Source organism: Lynx canadensis, chromosome A1 (genome assembly GCF_007474595.2).
Source record: "Lynx canadensis isolate LIC74 chromosome A1, mLynCan4.pri.v2, whole genome shotgun sequence".
Taxonomy (NCBI): domain Eukaryota; kingdom Metazoa; phylum Chordata; class Mammalia; order Carnivora; family Felidae; genus Lynx; species Lynx canadensis.
Genome location: NC_044303.2, coordinates 125194126 through 125215501, shown reverse-complemented (window position 1 = coordinate 125215501; position 21376 = coordinate 125194126). Strand labels below are relative to the sequence as shown.

The 21376-nt window shown below is 37.3% G+C and overlaps 1 protein-coding gene and 1 long non-coding RNA gene across 3 annotated transcripts in view; one reads left to right on the top strand and one right to left on the bottom strand.

Moving 5' to 3' along the window:
• Window positions 1–16189, top strand: part of LOC115518043 — a 40193-nt gene extending 24004 nt beyond the window's left edge. Inside the window, exons 2-3 of the long non-coding RNA XR_003970153.1 lie at window positions 3810–3906; window positions 16138–16189. This is a non-coding gene — a long non-coding RNA (uncharacterized LOC115518043). The remainder of the gene's footprint in view (window positions 1–3809; window positions 3907–16137) is intronic.
• MAP3K1 (mitogen-activated protein kinase kinase kinase 1) overlaps window positions 5755–21376 on the bottom strand; it is a 77324-nt gene continuing 61702 nt past the window's right edge. For both annotated transcript variants that reach the window (XM_030321212.1, XM_030321219.1), the window contains exons 11-20: window positions 19123–19244; window positions 17200–17291; window positions 16754–16943; window positions 15164–16448; window positions 14649–14801; window positions 13737–13899; window positions 11475–11606; window positions 10498–10640; window positions 9638–9769; window positions 5755–8405 (exon numbers count right to left, since the gene is read on the bottom strand). In XM_030321212.1, coding sequence (XP_030177072.1) covers window positions 8256–8405; window positions 9638–9769; window positions 10498–10640; window positions 11475–11606; window positions 13737–13899; window positions 14649–14801; window positions 15164–16448; window positions 16754–16943; window positions 17200–17291; window positions 19123–19244 — 2562 coding nt within the window. In that variant the 3' untranslated portion in view covers window positions 5755–8255. The remainder of the gene's footprint in view (window positions 8406–9637; window positions 9770–10497; window positions 10641–11474; window positions 11607–13736; window positions 13900–14648; window positions 14802–15163; window positions 16449–16753; window positions 16944–17199; window positions 17292–19122; window positions 19245–21376) is intronic.

The following is a 21376-nucleotide window of genomic DNA, read 5'->3' as shown; positions in this document are numbered from 1 at the left end:
TGTTCTCAGTGAATAGAAATGCAACATATTTCTATATATTGATTTTTGTATCCTGCAGCTTCACTGAATTAATTTATTAGTTCTAACAGTTTTTGGTGGAGTCTTTGGTATTTTCTATATGTAAGATGATATCATCTGCAGACAAAGACATTTTACTTCCTCCTTTCTGATTTAGATGCCTTTTAGTTCTTTTTCTTATTAATTAATTAATTATTTTAGAGAGAGAGCATGCGAGCAGGGGAGAGGGGCAGAGGGAAAGAGAGGGAGGGAGGGTGAGAGAGAAAGAAAGAATATTAAACAGGTTCCATGCTTAGCACCAAGCCCGATGTGGGACTTGTTCCACAACCCTGGGATTATGTCTTGAGTTGAAATCAAGAGTTAGATGCTCAACCGACTGAGCCACCCAGGTACCCCAGTTCTTTTTCTTATCTAATTGTTCTGGCCAGGAAATTCCAGTACTTTGTTGAATAAGATTGGTGAGAGAAGGCACCCCTGATTGTTCTGGGGGGAGGGATCTGATCTTGGAGGGAGAGCTTTCTACTTTTCATCTCCATAACAAAGTTATGTACAACCCTCATTCTGTCAGCATATTATGTAAATGTTGAGAAATCTCCTTGAATAAATTGACTTTAAGTTACAGATATGAAAACTTAGTTGAGTATGTTAGTGTGCTTGTCATATATAGCCTTTATTATGTTGACATATGTTCCTTCTGTACCCAAATTATTGAGCATTTGTATCATAAAATGATGTTGTCATTTTGTCAAAAGCTTTCTGCATCTATCTGGTGTATCACATTTATTGATTTGTAGATGTTGAACCGTGCTTGTATCCCAAGAAATAATTCCTCTTGTTCATGGTATATGATCCCTTTCCTGTGCTGTTGAATTGGTTTGATAATGTTTTGATTTTTTCTATCTCTATTTATTAGGGATTTTGGCCTATAGTTTTCTTATAGAGTCCTTAGGGCTATGTTATCAGGGTAATGGTGGCCTCATGAAATGAGTTTGGGACTGTTCCTTTGTCTTCATTTTTTGGGAAAAGTTTGAGAAGGATATTAACTCTTTAAATGTTTGATAGAATTCACCTGTGCAAAAATCTAGTCCTGGGCTTTTCTTTTTGGGGAGTTGATTACTGATTCAGTCCCCTTACTTTTATCAGTCTGTTCACTTTTGCTTTTTCCTCATGATTCAGTTTTTTTTTTTTAATTTTTTAAAATGTTTTTATTTATTTTTGAGAGAGACAGAGACAGAATGAGAATGGGTTAGGGGCAGAGAGAGAAGGAGACACAGAATCCGAAGCAGGTTCCAGGCTCTGAGCTGTCAGCACAAAGCCCGATTCGGGGCTTGAACTCACAAACCATGAGATCGTGACCTGAGCTGAAGTGGGACGCTAAACCAGCTGAGCCACCCAGGCTCCCCTCCTCATGATTCAGTTTTGATAGGGACCTTTTTATGCTGCCGTGATGTCACTCTCCCTTCTTAATTTCTTATCTGGACACTGCAGGTATCTTCTGACTTTGTACCTGCCTCTGCTACTAACTGGTTTGATTCTTTAAGATGCTACTAGAGTGATCTTTACAAAATACAAATGCAGTCATGCCACTTGGTGCCAAGGATTTTTCAGTATCTCTCATACCATGTTTTTTCTCCCTCTTCTCTTTCTCCCCCTTTCACCCTAGTCACACCCTCATCCTCAGTATGTCTTTATACACGTTGAGAAATCTCCTTCAGCAAATTAACTTCAAGGGGAAATAGCATTTAGTAATCTCAAAAATAAACTCTGACAGGAATTTCAGTACTGTGGGAAAAGGAACTTGGTGCATGATGCCTTTGCCTCTTACATCATCAGGTTAGCCCAAGTTTATCTCTACATGGCTGGCAAAGTAGGAGGGCCATGAGGCCTGGGCTATGGTGATTCTGGGTTAATTACAAAGTGGTAAGACTGGCTTCAGTCATGGATGGAGTCCTTTAGTCACGGATAATGCCTATCTATTGTCAAATAAATTCACAAAGTTATCTAGATCACAGTAATGGTATATTTGAATGCTCCATATGCAGAATTTGCTACCTGCTAATCACACTTTAGTGGTAAACATTTCACATCAGCGCATATAATTAGACATTGATTTTCTCTTCAGAGGTTAGTTTTCTAGCATCTATAATCAGCATCTCCACTTTCTCCCCATCTCATAGCTCTTTGAAGACAAAAGTCCTAGACCCACTTTTCCAAAGTGGCGATTCTACTCCTGTTTTCTACCTTCTTTTGTTTTATAAGCCTGGACCAAAATCAGAGATTAATAAGTGGCTAGCCACAGGTCAAATCTAGCATATGAATTTTGGTTAGCCTACAGTTCCTAATCCAAATTTTAAATTAGTTTCTAATGTTTAAAAACCAGGAAATTACAGATAAAATCCAGATTTCCAGCTTCTTTTGAAAATTTAAAGGCTTTGGCAGTACTTTTTGTTTTGTTCTGTTTTTTTTCCCCCATTTCAGTGTGGTGAGCTCTGACCCCTTTCTTGGATGTGAATTTGGCATAAACTCTCAGGTTGGCCACAAGCCCTGCTAAAGACCCTTCTAGCCACAAAGAAGTATTTGAGTCTATGCCCTTGGGGTCACTCATTCATTCATACAAACATATATTGTGTATCCAATGTACCTGGCAATTCTTGGTCACTTACATAGGTTCTTCTCCTTCACATAACATTGTCACTTTGATTTCATAGAAGCAGAAATGGAGGTTCAGAGAGTCAAATGGCAATTGGCAGAGCCAGATGTGATCTAGGTTATGTTTCATGCTCTCTGGTTTCTAGGTCCATCCTAATGACCTACTTTAAAAGGCCCATCCTTTCTTCCCTTATGTCATTTTAACCTGAGATTTTTGCTTACAGCTTAAAATTAAGAGAGGACAAACCTAGGGGTAGCTTAGTCGGTTAAGCATCCAATTTCGGCTCTGGTCATGATCTTGTGGTTTATGAGTTCAAGCCCGAGTCAGGCTCTGTGCTGACAGCTTAGAGCCTGGAGCCTGTTTTGGATTGTGTCTCCCTCTCTCTCTGCCCCTCCCTCACTCATTCTCTGTCTCTGTCTCTCAAAAATGAATAAACGTTAAAAAAAATAAAATAAAGGACAAACCTAAAAATTGTCATGACACATAAAGATAGTTTGCAAAAGTTTCTGTTAGTCACTGTTTTCCCCAGTGGCTTCAGTATTTCCTGCATTTTATTCTGTAACAAGTGTATTACTGTATTAGTTCACGTATGCATTCATTGGCTTTTCTGTGTAAGCATGATACACCAACATTTTTCTAGATTATCTCTAACCTGACAGTATCATCCTTTTACACAATTATTAACATCACTTAAATAGAATCAAAGAACAATAGAATTAAAAAAAAATTTTTTTTAACATTTATTCATTTTTTGAGAGACAGAGCATGAGTATGGGAGGGGCAGAGAGAGAGGAAAGACGCAGAATCCAAAGCTGGCTCTAGGCTTTGAGCTGTCAGCACAGAGCCCGACGCGGGGCTCGAACTCACAGACTGTGAGATCATGACCTGAGCTGAAGTCGGACGCTTAACCGACTGAGCCACCCAGGTGCCCCACAATAGAATTTATTTTAATTCCTGAGGCAAAAACCTGTTCTCAAAAGTAATGTTTTCTGAAAATGACACAAGTGTACCCTTCAGCAGTAATATCTAGAGGCTATATAAAAGACACACATTTTCAAATAATACAGAAGCTTTAAAACAGATGTAGACACAAAATGCCCTCTGAACCCACACTTACTCAGTGACATTACCTGTTTTGCAGGGTTGATTCATCTTGTTTCTGTTAAGTTTGGTCCTGTGAGAAATGACTACTGGCAGAAAAATGAAGGATAAAAGTGGAAATGAGTACATAACCACAGGTACAATCTAAGACTAAAACTGTGGGGCAGGCCACGTGAGCTCACTGGCTGGTGTAGCTTGAATTGCAGAATGATTGAAATTGCCCCCTTTCTGCATTTGTGAAATGGAGTATAATCACTGTGTTCCAGGGTGTGACTGACAAATACTAGCTGGTGAGTAAATCTTCATTCCCATTCTCAGCAGGTTAATGTAAGAGGACAGTTTTTGTTTTTTTTAAACACCATACGATTTAAACAGTTGTGTGAACAGAATTAATTAACAGAATCAATTAAGTTTCATCTATGCTGCCTGGGAACAGTAGTAGTATTTATGTGAAAGTACATAACTTGTAAAGCCACATAAGGTAGATTATGTTAAAAAGAGTTAGAATTTTCACTTAAAATATATTAAAAAAAATTTTTTTTAAAGAGTTCCTCTTCTTGTCAAAAAACCCTTAGATGTTGATAGTGGGCGGGGGGGGCTGTGAATAAATGGGGCCAGGAGGAATATTGGAAATCTCATACACACACACACACACACGCTATAATATATGTGACTTTTATGTATACATGTAAGATAGCTTTAAAAAAAAAATATATATATATATATAAAACATATATACTAAAGCCCATAGGTAAGCTGGAACAAAGGCAGTCCAGCAGGGGTTGGGCCCCAGGGAGAGAAGGCAGCCTGAAGGGGATTAGGAAGATTGGAGATTGGTTACGTGGGTGGAGGACTTGAACAAGATATATTGAGGTAAATGGGAGTCAGAGTTTTTACTGTCCAGGAAAGGAGTTAAAAATATGTAAAGAGGGACCCTGTTTTTATTTATTGATTTATTTAAAGTTTATCCATTTATTTTGAGAGAGAGAGGGAGAAAGAGAGATTCCCAAGCTGGCTCTGTACTGCCAGTGCAGAACCCGACATGGGGCTTGAACTCATGACCTGCAAGATCATGACCTGAGCCAAAATCAAGAGTCAGACACTTAAACAACTGAGCCACCCAGGCACCCCCCACTTTTTAAATAAAGTGTATTTTGAGAGAGAGAGGCAGAAAGAGAGAGTACCATCCTGTTTTTAAATACCAGTTTCCATCAAAGAAATCTTTGGAAAATGGCTTATCTCCAGGCTGAAGTGGAAGACACACAAGATAGGTCTGAAAGTATGGAAGTGTTCAGAGAAGAATGGTGGCTTGCCAGTGGACAGAGAAGCTAGCTTTCAGAGGCACCCAGTGGCTAAGGATGACAATTTGAACAAATACATGATGACAATAATGGATTTGCTCTCACTGAATAGGAATCTGCAAATCCATTTTGTTATAAATAATAAGTCATTATAGCAAAATTCCCATTAATAAAATACAGAAGGAATGCAGGAACTAGAAAATCACCATCTGGCAACTAAAAGAGTAATAATTCAGAATTCAAGAAAGCAAAGAGCAGAGAGTTAATGGTGAATGAAGAACAAACTATGTAGGCTCAAAATATTACCTCTGCAAAATACTTAACATAAAGCTACATATTAATTATAAAGGGAAAGGATAACTTTGTATTGGTGAAGCCTACTCAGATGATCAGTTAATTAATATCACCAGCATCTGGACAGACTGACTTCGTAAGCGCCTCCTGGTAAGACACACTAAGAAGAGCATAGCATCACCTCTGTGATAGTCCTGTCACAAAGGCATACTCTGAATCCAGTCATGAAGAAGCATGAAACTCCCAATGGAGGAACCTCTATAAAACAGTCACCTTGTTCTGGATTTGAATGAGTCTTGACAACTACTAGGAACATGTGATGGTGGTTTGAATACTTCAACCATAAAAGACATAATGGGGCAGCTGGCAAAATAAATAAAATTACCAACCTTTGTTCAAAAACTTTTATTTACTATAAAGACAAAACACCAAAATAGGTACAAATACTATAAAATTGGTTCAATGGGGTAAAAATTTTAATTAAAATATCTTGATATATTTAAAATAACAAAGGATACATTTAAGCCAAATTTTCTTAACCCAGAGATTTTTTTTTTTTTTTGTAACATTTGCTTACATAGTAAGGTGCTAATAGAAGTTAGCCCTTAAGCCCTGGAAGTCTTAGGAATCATAGTCACACAGCAAATATAATTTCATTGTGAAAGTGAACTTTGGTAGAAGAAAAATCTATAGGACACCTGAGGTAGTAGAACCTGGAATAAACAGCAGTAGACATTATTTACAACTTGAGTACCAAATAACATTAAGAACACAAAAATAATTACACAATACAATTTTCAGTCCAGCTTTGATCCAAAGAAAATAAGAATATTATATCACATTTGCATTGAAAACAAAACAAAAAACAAAACACCACAATTACCAGCAAGCTGAGGGAACTGCAAACAAACTCAAACAATGGATTTGGACATCTAGAGGCAGTTTGAGTTTGAAATGTGGTGGGCATGTGATCTACAAAGTAATACTGATTAGCTGAGGTTCCTCAGTTTATACAGTTTACATTTCTGTCAGACACAGTATTGATCTGACCAGTGATCTTCCAGTACATCAAATGGCAAGAGTGCATCCGTTAAAGCTTGCACATGAGAAACTTGGAAACAATCTTATTAGAGTTGTGAAAATTCTAAGTAGTCACACACAAAAGATAGAAAATAAAAAAGAAAGTCAAGTACAACACATGTAGAGCTACCAAACTTCACATTTCGGTACTATTTTTAACTCTTCAAATATTGCCAATCTTCCAAAACAAAGGAATGTAAAATTTCACTAAGAGACACATTCACATAGAAAAAAAACCAAAAAAACAAAAAAACAAAAACCCAAAAAACCAAAACTGTCTTTTAAAAATTATATGCAATATATCCCTGTAAACTTAACTTGTAACTTATTTTACTTCCAATTTGTGTTGTACATTTAAAATGTACTCTATATAGCTTATTTAGTTTATCCTGAGTCTTTGAGAATAACCAATTCTGTTTCATTCTGCAACAATTCAACTGGCGTCTGAAGAGTTAAAATTTAACATCTCAAAAAGCTGTATTAAATATTTAATCAGTACTTGATTTTAAAAGACTCGCAAAAAAAGGATAAAAGAGCTGCCATTTTCCTTCTAGATTCCATGTATCTGAATTCCACTCAGATGAAAACCATTAGATAATTGTGCAAAATTCAAGGATTAGTAAGTGGAATCCATTTGACTTTTCTTTCTGAACACATTTTCAAAGTCCCAAGCAGATTTATTTTGTACAAACGCTATTATTAATAGTTGGGCCATTAGTTAATTTTTCTTTAATGGTCAGCCAGGCCTAGTGGAAAGAGATGATGCATGGTAGAAGGAAAATAGCAGTTTCATGTTATTATTAGTGGTGATGACGAATGATGGATTGTTACATACAAAGTAAGACTTCAATGGTGTGAAGTTTCCTATGAAAGAAACCAATACATTAAAAGAACTCAAATAAATTTCAAGGTAATCTTGATCTTGGTTGTGAGCTGCATCACAAAGAATAGTTGATTTTCACTGAATTTATATTTAACCTGCATGAAAAGAGCAGTGACTGACTCAATGAAGGTAGTATTTTATTATATTCCAATTTAAAAAAACAAAATTAATCTGTATTAAAAAAAAACACTTGCAATAGCAAGATATTTAATAAACTCTAGTTCACATCTAGTTCTATTTTTTTTTTCTGGTTTGAAAAGATCACCTTTCCCTGAATATTAAACAAAAGTGAAGGTGAAATGAAAATATAGAACCATAATTTCCAAAAACGAAATGAATGGGCCAACAGTAAAATGCACAGTGAACCACAACTGCCCAGGCATTTAAAAAATAAAGGTCAACTGTGGTTCATAAAGAAGTCATCAACTTTTAAAAATATATTTATTTACTGCTACTTATAGCATATTCCGATCTAAAAGAGGCAGATACTGATTTATAGCCAGTGACAAAAAACTGAACGGAATTGCAGAACCCCCTGCCTGTGATCATGATATGAAATGGAAGAATAATTGAAACATTAAAATAGATCCTGAGCCCCTCAGCTGCTAATATTGCTGAAAAAGTGCTCCAAAAAACCCCAAAATATGCTGCTGTTCATTAGTCATGCAAACTTCATTGCTTTTCTGTTTACCTATGGCCAGTTCTTTGAAAGGCACAGTTTATAGTGTCTGCACAAACTGTGGACTTTTGCATACTAAGCTTAGGTACAGATCATGATTTGTCAATCACATACTTAGGTAAGGGTTCCCACTGGTCTTGTTCATAGCTGTTCGTTGGCATGAAGGCCAGCAGATTATCAACGTGGTTCCCCACAAAAGTTTTTTTCTCTTGATGAGCATCCTGTCCCCATTATAGTTTGTGTCAATGGCTACCATGTAGTACGGAAGACTGGATGCTTCAGTAGCTCTCTTGATGGAGGTCTATCCTGAGGTTGAAGTTCCAAACACCGAAGAGCCACATCCCGTAAACCAGGAGACAAATGTGAAGGGATCGATGGAGCAGTAGTTGCACTTGCAATCTGTTAAGAAAACCACCTGTGTTGAAACTTGCCACGATTGGAACTTCTGATGTATTAGTACATGTGCATAGATTTCAAAGCCTCTGTACGTGCATCCTGTACACAGGCACTGAGGCTACAGTGGATGGACTTCCTTCTGACAATCTGTGCAAAAACTCACCCGCTGGATGGGAGGCTTCATTCAAGAACCTTCAAATTTTAGGATTTTAGATTGATCAACTACATCCGGATCAGGTCGATCTATGGTTTTCCTTACTGTCTCAAATGAACAAGACTAAGTGCATCAAAATGGTCAGACAGGAAGAGTATTCAGTTTACTATATGCTTTACTCATATTCATTCTCCAGTATGGCTTTTGTGATCTTTGCTTCATCATGCATTTTCTAATATTCAGCACAGCGAGCTATTCCAAGTGAGTAAGACCAAACCTGGCCAGTACATTAGAAACACACCTGCACTGAATGAGGAAGTTCTAGGAGTGTGAAAAGGGCTGGAAGAAGTTATGGCAGGTGTGAGGTGCTGGGGAGCCAGTGCACAGGACTGATACTAGTCACTGTGCACACAGACAGCTGTGTGCTAAGGGCTTCACTAAGACCCAGAGGTAATTTTGTTTGTTCCCATAATAATCCCATGAAGTAGGTGCTGTTATTATACCTATTTTATAACCAAGAAAACAGAGGGTAGACAGAAATCATTTCCCTAGTCACACGGCTTTATGGAACCAGGGTTTGAAACCAGGTCTGTATGGCTGCAAAGCCCTAGCTTTTACCTAGCACATGTCTGGATCAAAAGCTAAAAATCTCAACTATTCTATTCTTTGATGGAAATGGACAGACAGGATTTGGCACCTGACTTAGGTGTACATTTTTTAAATACAGAAAATAGTAAATCAGATTGTAAAAATTTGTGGATTATATACAGGAAGGAAGAGCTTTACATTTTTACACTTGAAAGTCTGAGATATACACGTATTTCACCTAGGAACAATGACTCATTATTTGCTAACTCATTGTTCACAATGACTTTATGGAGCCTAACTACTGTGAAAAATGAGAACCAACTGTACATGCTGCCAGCATTCACCGCACCATATGAATTCCTGCATATGTATACATACATATTTATTTCAAGGAAGATCTACCTGGACATTAGATTGAGAGTTAAGGAGAACCCATGAAAATCTTCCTCCTGCCAATTTTAGTGGAAAGAAGTAATTTTTATATCATAAATACCTTAAATATCAAAGCAAGATGATTGGAGTGTTTTTCTGCATTCCAGGGTGGTTTAGCACAAGCCATTTCTATAATAGCACAGCCAACACTCCATACATCACAGCTCCTACCATATTGCTGACCTCTTAGTACCTAAAATAGAAAAAGAGAGTTAATTTGGAAATAGGATCCATTAAAAAAAGACAAAGACATTCTGTAGTTATGGATTCTAGTTTTTTTATTTCAAACCAGAACAATGGTACAAACAGCAATTCCATGGACTAGTCTGATGTCTCATTTATTTCATCAACAAACTTAATCTGTGTGGTACAAAAAATATTTTGGAGAACTGGGAGATTCTGAAGAAGGATCACATCACAGAATTTCAAAGCAGCCCCAGTGCACTTAAAAGTTAACTATGGGGCCAAAGGACAACCAGTTATCATTACATATGAACACAAAGAGTTCTGAACACAAAAGAAGCCTAATTCAGAATTGTAATGTTTACTTAAACTTCTATTAAGTCCTGCTTCTGTGTCATCTCCCTTTTGAATAGAGAGAGAACAGTTGTTAAGATTTCTAATTATGTGCACTTTGGGCTTACTACAAAACAAGTAGTATAAATTACCCCAAAATTCTTTGTTAGAAATAGCTTTTAAGCAAATCTACAAAAACCCATCTTTTAAAATTTTGTCAAGACCAAGATAGAAAGGCAGGGATTAAGAGTCTGAAATCAAGGATACCATTAAAACCTTATTTTTAGACTCATGGACTTCTAAGTGGTAAGCATATACTGAATAACACCGCAAACTAATTTGCTATAATTCTGTCACATAGAACTCCAGATATTTTCTTTCAGCACACTCAAAGCTGCTTCTCACCTCAGGTGCCATAAATGCAATTGTCCCCAATAACTGTCCCTGAAACTCTCCTGCACCAGTTCCTTTTGATGCCAACCTGGCTGCAGCTCCAAAATCTGCAATTCTCAGTCTCTGACCTGTGCTGTCAATTAGCAAATTGGCACCTGTCAACAAAAACAGCAAATGACTTTGTATGTTAAAAAACAAAAGGATTCAAATCTCAGTAAAATACTACTAATAGGACAATCACAGAAGAAGTGGGTATGTCAGAGGTTCAGAGAACTCTCCCCTCTCAATTCGAAGGCACACAGGTATCGACATGTAAAACAAATAAAATCCCAAATCCTCAAAGGGAAGATGAAAGTAAGAAGGCATAAAGAGATACAAAGGCAGACATTTAGTGAAATGTCACTAAGTGTTGAAAATCTTTAATATAATGAATCCCAACAAAAACCTTCCCTCAACATTAAAGTTTTAGTGTAGCTTACATTTTAAGACAAAATTTGTTGAAATATACCTAAGACCAATTCAAAATACACACTGTCAAATACTAGCCAAAGACTTTCATGTCAGGAAACCAAAGCTGCTCTTAAACAAAATAAACTGCAAAAGATTTGAAAGGCTTTTTCTCAAAAAAGTTCATAATATCCCAGTTATTTTAAATAAAACCAGGAATGGGAACTTTTGGGGAGGCAGTAGAAATCAGGAGACCAAGAAAGGTAATCAGAGACCTGAATTTTATACTTGGTTTGCCATTAGTTATCAGACTGAAAAAAAAAAAATCAGCAGTAAGAATGGAAAAGTCACAGCCTAAGGAAGGCAGATTATATGATTCCAAAGGTTCCTTTTGCTTAGAATGATTCTAGTGATTTGAGTTACTCAGGGGAAACAGTCCCATAGATAATCTCAAGTTAGAAATTATCAACAAAGGTCTGAGTTTTAAAACTACATTTGATTTCTACCTCTTGCTAATAGGTAGTAATGAAAAGAATTCTTACCTTTGACATCTCTGTGAATGATCTGGTTTTCATGGAGATATGAAAGGCCACGAAGTAATTGTTCAGTATAGTTAATAACTACTGATTCTTTGAAGGCTCCATATTTACTGAGCAAATGAGCCACAGATCCCCCTTTAAGACAAACATGTAATGATAGTTATCATAAATTTAAGCCAAATTAAAACCATTGATTACATTTTGGTTACATTAGCTTGCACCACATGAACTCACATTCATGTATGGAATGTTATATTTATACACTGCATCAGAAGTGAAACTGATTTAAAAACTAACACATTCCTAACAATTAGACATTTTCATCAAACTTTCATGAACTAGTTTTTTGGGAGGTCAAGATTTCAGAAAGCTTTAAAACTTAATAGTTTTACATGGAGCCATTTCTGAAATGTACCATTCACCTCTCTTTTTGATAGATACATAAAACACTTTTTTTTTTTTTTTTGAGAGAGAGAGCATTATAGGGGGGAGAGGGAGAGAGATTCTTAAGCAGGCTTCACCCCCCAGTGTGGAGCCCAATGTGGGGCCTGATCTCATGACCGTGAGATAAGCCAAAATCAAGAATCTAATGCTCAATCAACTGAGCCATCCAGGTACCCCCAAAATACCTTTAAAAAAACTTTTTTAATGTTTGTTTGTTTTTGAGGGAGAGTACGTGAGCAGGGGAGGGGCAGAGAGGGAGATAGAGAATCTGAAGCAGCTCCAGGCTCTGAGATGTCAGCACAGAGCCCGAGGTGGGGCTCAACTCACAAATTGCGACATCATGTCCAAAGTCAGACACTTAACCGAATGAGCCACCCAGGCACCCCCAAAATACCTTTCTTAATAATAAGACTTAAATAAACAGTGCTAACATGTTACTTAGCAGAAGGTAAAGAGAATAGGAGGAGCCAGAAGATCGAGCATTAGGCTTCATGTTCTATTATCTACTAGTTGTGACCTGGTACAAGTCACAAACTCAGTAAACCTCACTGAGAAGTATTTGTAATAGTCAACCTGAAAACAACCATCAACCTAGCTATGACCAACATCAGAGAACATATTAAACACACACAAACACAAACACAAAAAATCTAAAAAGTTAAACCACTTATTCATTCGTTACATCCCAAGTTACTTGTTTTACTGTATATGGTATATTTTGTCATTATTTATTCACATAGATAAGGTTCAATTTTATGCTTCATTGCTTAATTTTTCCAAGTTGTATCTTTTTTCTTTTTTATTTATTTATTTATTTTTAACATTTATTCATTTTTGAGAGAGAGCACGAGCTGGGGAGGGGCAGAGAGAGAGGGAGACACAGCATCTGAAGCAGACTCCAGGCTCTGAGCTGTCAGCACAGGTCCCAATGTGGGGCTTGAACTCAAGAACCATGAGATCGTGACCTGAGCCCAAGTCAGATGCCTAACCAACTGAGCCACCCAGGTGCCCCTCCAAGTTATATCTTAATTTCACTTTTATATTGTCATGTTAAAACATCTCAAATCTGTCCAACTAATGACAGCCACCTGGAAAAATATGGGTCTTATACATAGCAGTTTAAAAAAAATTATTCTTATAAAAGAATGCTATATAATCATTTAAAAAGAAACACAGAGGGGCGCCTGGGTGGCTCAGTTGGTTAAGCGTCCGACTTCCGCTCAGGTCATGATCTCGAGGTTTGTAAGGTTCAGCCCCGTGTAGGGCTCTGTGCTGACAGCTCAGAGCCTGGAGCCTGCTTCGGATTCTGTGTTTGCCTCTTTCTCTGCCCCTCCCCTGCTCACACTCTGTCTCTGTCTCTCTCAAAAATAAACCAGTGAAAAAGTTTAAAAGTTAGAGACAATATTTTATTTGTATTTAAAGACAAGTTATTTAGGGGCGCCTGGGTGGCGCAGTCAGTTAAGCGTCCGACTTCAGCCAGGTCATGATCTCGCGGTCCGTGAGTTCGAGCCCCGCATCGGGCTCTGGGCTGATGGCTCAGAGCCTGAAGCCTGTTTCTGATTCTGTGTCTCCCTCTCTCTCTGCCCCTCCCCCGTTCATGCTCTGTCTCTCTCTGTCCCAAAAATAAATAAACGTTTAAAAAAAAAAATAAAAAAAAAAAATAAAGACAAGTTATTTATAGTTTATATTATTAGGGTGATTTGCTTTTAGAAATTCAAGCTACTTAATAAAAATATGTATTCATCAGTTTTTCCTAAATTTAACGTCAACCAGAAAGTTAAATTCATGTACTACTATTGGTAATTTAAAACATGAACATACCTGCCATCCATTCAATGAAGAGATTATAATTGCTCTTCTCACATGTGGCTCCCAACATCCTAATGATGTTGGGATGATTCAAATGGCTCATCATTCTGATCTCTTCTCTTAATGCTTCCACTACTTCTTCTTGCTCAGAAGATGTATTTCTGACATATGTCACCTGTTTCAATAACCACGTTTACAAGGTTTTTAATTCTGATGAATTTCTATTTACAGTTTTCACTGACAATCTGATCTAAAATGGGCAAATTCATATTAGCTTATATAATAGGAATTGGCATTTATGCTCATGGATGCAATGTAGATACTTCATGAGAAGCCAATTCACACGCTTTTAGACAGGGTGTGGCTTAAGCAGTGAAATATCAGAAAAGTGACAAAAAGATGGGACATAGCCAATCCTCCCAAACCGAAGACAGAATGAGAAAAGCCAATTCATGGAAGAACCAATGTGATTTAAAAATGAAAACTTCATTATTTTCTTATCTTGATAAGCATGCTCATCATAAAAAGTAAACTACCAGAGCCCCCGAGATGATGGTACATTGGTAACATTGCTAAAAGGAGTAATGAAACCATACCTCTGTTTATAAAAAGCACAACCAAAAACCAAAAACAGCCACTATGAGGCCCACCTTGATGTTGCATCTTAGAATCGTCATGCATAGTCACACTTAAAGACTGTACTTTGAGGGATCGTTTCTATAATTTGTTAAAATAATCATGCTTCAGCTTTTCAATAGAATTCATGATGCTTTTGGTGCTTTGGCAGTATTTACTTTGAAATTTAGGTTTGTGATAATCAAAGAACAAAAGCATATACACAAAGGGACCTAGCCTTTACTTTTCTTATTTGCTCATGCTTCATTTTTATAATTTAAATCATTTATGTGCTCACCAGATATTTACCTGTTTAACAGCCATTAAAGTTCCAGTTCCCACATCTTGAGCCTGATAACAAGAAGAAAATGCTCCAAGGCCTATCTGCTGACCTTTTAGCCATTCAGTGTCTTCTCTGTAAGGTTGCTTTGCTTTGGTATGTCCTGGTAGAGTTTCGGGTGTCTACATATTAAATGAAAGCAATCTTTTTACTATTAAGTTAAAAGAGGAAGGATCTGTGAAATTAGCCTCGCAAAATATTATTCTTGTTCAGTCTGGCTTCCCAAACTACCTATAAAGTTGACCTCTGAATGGGCAGTGTTGGTGACCAATGGCAAATGCAGAAGTGATCACCATTATAGAACCAACCAGAAATGCCTTTGAAATAGTCAAGGAGTGTGTGTTTAAGCAATGACACGATATTATATACAATGTGTAATTCTATGTGAAAAATTGCTTCTAATTAACTTGTGTAAAAAACATCATTTCTGAATTAGATTTTAGCGGTACAAAGAAACTCTAATCTCTTTAAGACTTGTACTTACATCCTGTTGAATAATGATGATATCCTCTCCATTTTCAACCTGTAGTTGAGGAACTATGGGGAGGGCATCCTGAGACGCTGACATTGCCATGGCAATTGCTAAAGCTTCTTCTTCTTCAGCTTCCATCTTTTCTTTGCACTTCTGATTATGATTCACATCATCTTTGTAGGTATCATCATTTTCATCCTTTTCAGGAGACAGGACAGCAACTTCTGACTTAAAAGTTACTGTTGTGTCACTTGAAGGCATAGATGCTTCAAGAAGGTCCTCAATGCTGGAATTGAGTTCTGTATTGACGTCTAATCTGCATTTCTCTTCTACTGGGGTGAATACTGTCTCATCACTGGGTATAACAGCACTACTGCTATTGCTGCTGCCACCAAAGCTGTCATCACATTTGGAAGTACTACTTTTCAGATCAAGTGTCATGCTATTCTTTGAGACATCTCCTTGTTTACTTGTATTACCTGGGGTAGGTCGAGACGGCTTTGGCCTGTGTATAGTACTAGAAGGCAGGGGTCTTGACTGAGTAAAGATGGGGGAAAGTTTATCTGAGTCTCTGTTTTCGGAACAGTTTCTCTGGAACTGTAGAGAAAACTTACGCTGTGTTTGAGGAGATGCAGAAGGTATTTTGCAGGGAATGAATCCCTGAGGTCTATGCTTAGCGATATCTGTTCCGGTACCAACTGGTGCAGATGGGGCAGATGAAGAAGGAGTTGACAAGGATGGAAACACTAATTGGGAATGATGAGATAAAGGAGAGGAGTTCAAACACTGACTGTGGGGTCTGCCTTTAGTTTGAACCACTGGCTTTGGTTGCTCCATTGTTGTTGAACTAGGAAGTCCTACTGAAATGCTGCCCAGTCTGTCAGTAATGTCTTCTGAATTGGCACTCAGTTTTGTGGCACACAGCACTTTTCCAGTTTTCTCTAAATGGTCTGTGTGCTCAAGGGAGCTGTTCTCTGTGGTTTCAGGAAAGCTGTTAGAGACAGATGCCTGCAAAAAGCTGTCATGTTGACCATCCAAATTGTCTTCTATGCCCAGCTGGATGGCCTCAGCGATTTCCACCTCATCTGCAATAGCCATCAGACGACGACGCATCCTGGTAAAATGAGTGGAACTGGAAACATTCAGCATTTCTAACAGTTTTGAAAATACATGGGGTACTGCAGTAACCATTCTTGCAGAACTCAAATAGATCCTTCGGGAGAGTTTGCCAACCATTGAGTGGGAATTATCAATGGACTGCAAAGCAAAGGTTAAGAGGGACAGCAGCTTTTTATACCTGAAAGAAAAAAACACATTCAATTACAAGTTAAAACTACTGCAAAATATACACAAATAAAAAGAAGCTTATACATTTAAAAACAGTCCTTTCAGTACAAAGGATCTATATATTTTCAATTAAATAGCCCAGGCTTGAGGTTTTTATGTCAATCAAATATTAAGGTATTAGTAGTAACCTGTATATGTTCTGTAGTTTCTAAGTCTTTCTAAAATGTGTCCTTCTTTGGGGAGGGGGGGGCGGGGTAAGGTAGGGATGGGGTAGGAGGGAAGAACAAAGTAATATATTTGCAGAAGAAAAATTACCTGACTTCAACAGGCTCAGCTTGTGAAACATCAGTACTGGCAATATGAGGGTAAAATTCAGCAGGAAATTCCAACAGCAGTCTGTCCATAAGACAAAGGCGGCCCAGAAGTTCTTGCCAGTTGTTTGATTCAGTTTGGTTTCCAAGAATACAACTTAAGACATAATCAACACCACCAATACCAATGGATCCTACAAAAAGGAAATAACAAATAACTGAAAAATAGTGATACTAAAATCTAAAACATGATCAAAATAGCATAAAGACCAAGAAAAATACTCTAATTATATTCATTTTAAGTATTGTTTAGATTAATTCCTATTTCTAATGTTAGCTGACTGAATCAATTTACACAATTACTTCAAAATCCTATATACAGCTGCCCTATCAGAGATTATGGGATTATGATAAGACCTGCTACATTTATTTTAAGTAAAAAGATTTTACCAGCTTTAAGTATTTCTCTGCCAACTGCCAACTCTCCTGCTTGGCCTTTGCACAATTCCAACAGGGTTGATATAGACAGCTGACTTGTGCGACTAAAAATGAAAGAAGCAACATCAGACTTGGATCTTATCCTGGATAAAATACAAATTAAAAGGACAAAAGGACAATAGTAATGTAATGCCATATGAAAAGGTGGCAAAAAATAGTTTCACAAGTGTTTGCTTTTCCACCACTAAAATCAATTTACAGTGTTGCTACAGATAATATTCATTATTTAAGGTCTAATTTCATAAGCTTTACCTCATCTATGTTAAGCACAGAATCTTTACTAGTGGCTCTTAGCAAATGTTGATTTAAATAGCAAATCAGATAAAAGGCATATTTTGATTACTTCATTAAAAAAGACAGAAGACTCATTTTGATTTCTGAATTTTCACTAAGAATCTCTTGAATTAAAAACAAAACCTTCCCCTCCAAAACCTTCATGTTCTCTTACATAGCCAGAGTGAGTTCCAAGTATCTTAAAACCTCTACTGTATTTTTTATAATGTCCATCATCGAAGCAACCAGGTAAACAATCTAACTTTAGAATTCTGGAAAGCACACAACTGCCACAAAAGCAATGAAGTTTTCAGAAAAATACTGATTCTCATACTGCAAACCCATGTGGTTTTTCTGTGCATTTTGCTAATGATTTGTTAATTTGCCTGTTAATGTTCTTGAGATATTATAGGACTCTCCTTAATAAGAAAATCTCTAATACTTTCAATCCATAGGCTTGGGTAGAGAAAACAATGGAGGAAAAAGACGTAATGAAATGTGAAGCAAATCAAATCTAAGCACCTAATTTTTTTTTTTTTTAATTTTTTTTTTTTCCAACGTTTATTTATTTTTGGGACAGAGAGAGACAGAGCATGAACGGGGGAGGGGCAGAGAGAGAGGGAGACACAGAATCGGAAACAGGCTCCAGGCTCTGAGCTATCAGCCCAGAGCCCGACGCGGGGCTCGAACTCACGGACCGCGAGATCGTGACCTGGCTGAAGTCGGACGCTTAACCGACTGCGCCACCCAGGCGCCCCATCTAAGCACCTAATTTTTGAGACCAGTTACAAATGACAGCATGCGATGGAAGGAGGAAGACAAAGGCTGGGCTGAGAGAGCTCCAAATGGGTGTAATGGCAGAGGCACAAGGGTGAGTCCATGCTTCCTTACCACCTGAGACCGGCTGGATGTGAAGAGGTGAGAACCACCAAACAACTGTTCCCAGCTATGCTCACTAAGTGAAAAGTCATCTTTTCCTCCCACTTCACAGAACGGGAAAATAAAAGTGAACCAGTGGTCTCATAAAGGCACAGCCTGAGCTTATTTTACTATGATCATGCCTCACTTCTCTACCTTACTATCTCTACTCTCCCAGTTAGCAATACTCTTGCTCCTTGTCAGTTTTTATGGATATTGCAACGATATATGCAATTTGTTATTGTTGTTTTAAACATAAACTGTCAGAGTAAAATTCCATTACACAGCAAATATGGAATGGTTGGGTTTTTTCAACCAGGTATAATGATCTTATAGGTTCCTATCCTGTGTAACTCATTCTCTAAAATGAGATTATATTTATATCAGCTACTATTCTTACCAACTGGCCTTGAGATTAAGGACATTGCTTTATAATAAAAGAAAATCACAACACAATAATGTGGTTATCCATGCAGTTTGTTAGCCTGGTTTTTACTTGCCATTAGCCCTTCTCCCTAGTGCTGAAAATCTTTCAGTGTTACATTTTAATTTCAAATCTCATTTTAGAAAACAATATTCAAAGCCTCATTTAATAAATATGTATCAAATACTCACCAGGTATGAGGCTTGTTGCTAGGCTTTTAATATAAGAGGGTTTGAAGCAGTTCATCAATAGGGCCTTACCTATTGGCATCTGCACACTTGACTAGGATGGTGTCTACAACTGGCCGGAGAAGTCTCTGCAGTTTGATTCTTTCTGCCAAACTATGGCAAGGAGTATATACCAGCATGGCTCTCAATGTTTTCTGGGGGGGGGGGGGGGGGGGGGGGGAGGGGAAACCTGAAGGTCAGTTTAACTGCATTTGAAAAGCATCAGAGACTCTGGTATAATCTGAGACAATTTAATAAACAATACATAATGATAGGAATAGATTTATAACCCATAAATAAAATAATCCATGAATCCATATTGATACAAATAAAAAACAATAAATAAATAGATGGGGTAGAAAGAAATGCTCTGAACTATTTCTATAATTTTTAAAGTATGTATTTCAAAATGAAAAGAGTTTCCAGTGGCCAAAACTGGAATAATATGAGCAATAACTTAAATGATGACAGGATTGCATTATAACCCACAGACTAAAATACTCATCAGCCTATATTGATAAAATTTAAAAACTGAATAAATACACAATGAGGCAGAAGAGACAGCTCCTCTTTATAGAAGAATTCCTATTAATGTAGAAGGAATGAGAGAAATAGGAAGTCACCATTAGAATACCACAATAATAACTGCTGTAGACAAGATCCACTGAAAAATGCTAAAACCAGTGAGCGAAATTCTGAAGAGAAACAGGGTCTTTGCATAGTTTCAAAGTATCTGCCTCAAAACATTTATTGTCATTTTATAGCAAGGAACCCCATAAACATCACCTTTACCAAGTGAATGAAGGACAGCATCACCAGTACTTGGCACATCATGTACCCCTTGATACAGTGCATTAAGAATGCACATAAATCTCTGATATTCTTGTGAAAAATGCATAAACTGAACCTAATCATGAGGAAATATCATAAACCCAAAATGAGGGACATTGTTCAAAATAAGTGGTCAGCACACTTTCAAAGTGTCAAGATCTATGCGAGACAAGGAAAGACTGAGGAGCTGTCACAGATGGGAAGAGATTAAGGGAGCATGATAACTAAATGCTATGTGAGTTTCTGGACTGGATCCTAAAACAGAAAAAAAGACATTATGGAAAAACTGGTGAAAACTGAAGAAAGTCTGCAGCTTAGCTGTAAAGAACATTGCTGGAACAGAAGAATGTATTTGTTCTCAAGAGATATATGCTAAAGTATATGAGGTGAAATACCATGTCATGATGCCTACAAATTAACTCTCCAAAGGTTCAGCAAAGAATTAGGTATGGCGAGGGAGAGGAAGAAAAAGGAGGACAGAGGGGAGGGAGAGCTTTAAGGGAAGGAACCACTTCTGCCTGCCTTATGCTTGGCGCACTAAGTAATTATAGAGGAATCAGAATATAGTATGATTCTGAGTCCCTTCCCTCTACAGCTCACTAACTAGATGGGAAACCATCTGAACTTAAGCAACAACCAGACAGGCAGTCTATTGAATAGTCAAGTATGTCTGAAGGTTTGTGTTAGATAACAGTAAGAAGAAGGAGGTTAAAAGTTGGGCCAAGAACATTGGTCTTTATGTTATGCTGGTCCCTGAATATTCTACTTGAAAAAATAGACCAAGGTAAGAAATATTTGGGAAATAATGCATCCTACTCCTTGATCTCATAGATTTCCAATGTACATTAGCTTACTGAAGGTTCTTAGAAGCCTTCAGTGAACAACTCATTTAATTTGTGTAATTCATTGCTTATCAATTTTAACTGAACAAAGAACTCTGTCTTCAAGGGAAGTTTTCACAATCCTGCCAAACTTCCACGGAATATACTTTTGGAAATGCTGCTAAAGCAACAGAAACACCTAAAGGTTTCTAAGCTGGGGAATAATCAAAGTGGTCTTTAAGGAATACTGATGGCTACTGTATAGTCAATGTTCAATGTTCCAGACATTATGATTAGAGGTTTTACATAATCTCATTTCAAACCTAAGAGATAGTATTTTCCTTATAGGTGAGAAACCTGAAATTAAAGAGTCCTAAAATCACAATGCTAGCCAGTGGAAGAACCAGAATTTGAATCAAGGTCTCTATAATCTTAACCTTATGTCCAGATTACCTATGCTAGTCCCAGTTGAACTAGCAGATTATTTAAGTATCCTAGTTAGGATGATAAATTATGAGGTCACTCAGTTCTGACTCCAAATTCATGTTCATAACCATCAGGCTATACTACCTCTCAAAAAGAAGATTTATTAGGCATAGGTGTTATAGGGTGATTAGAAAAAAAGTGGAAGCAGA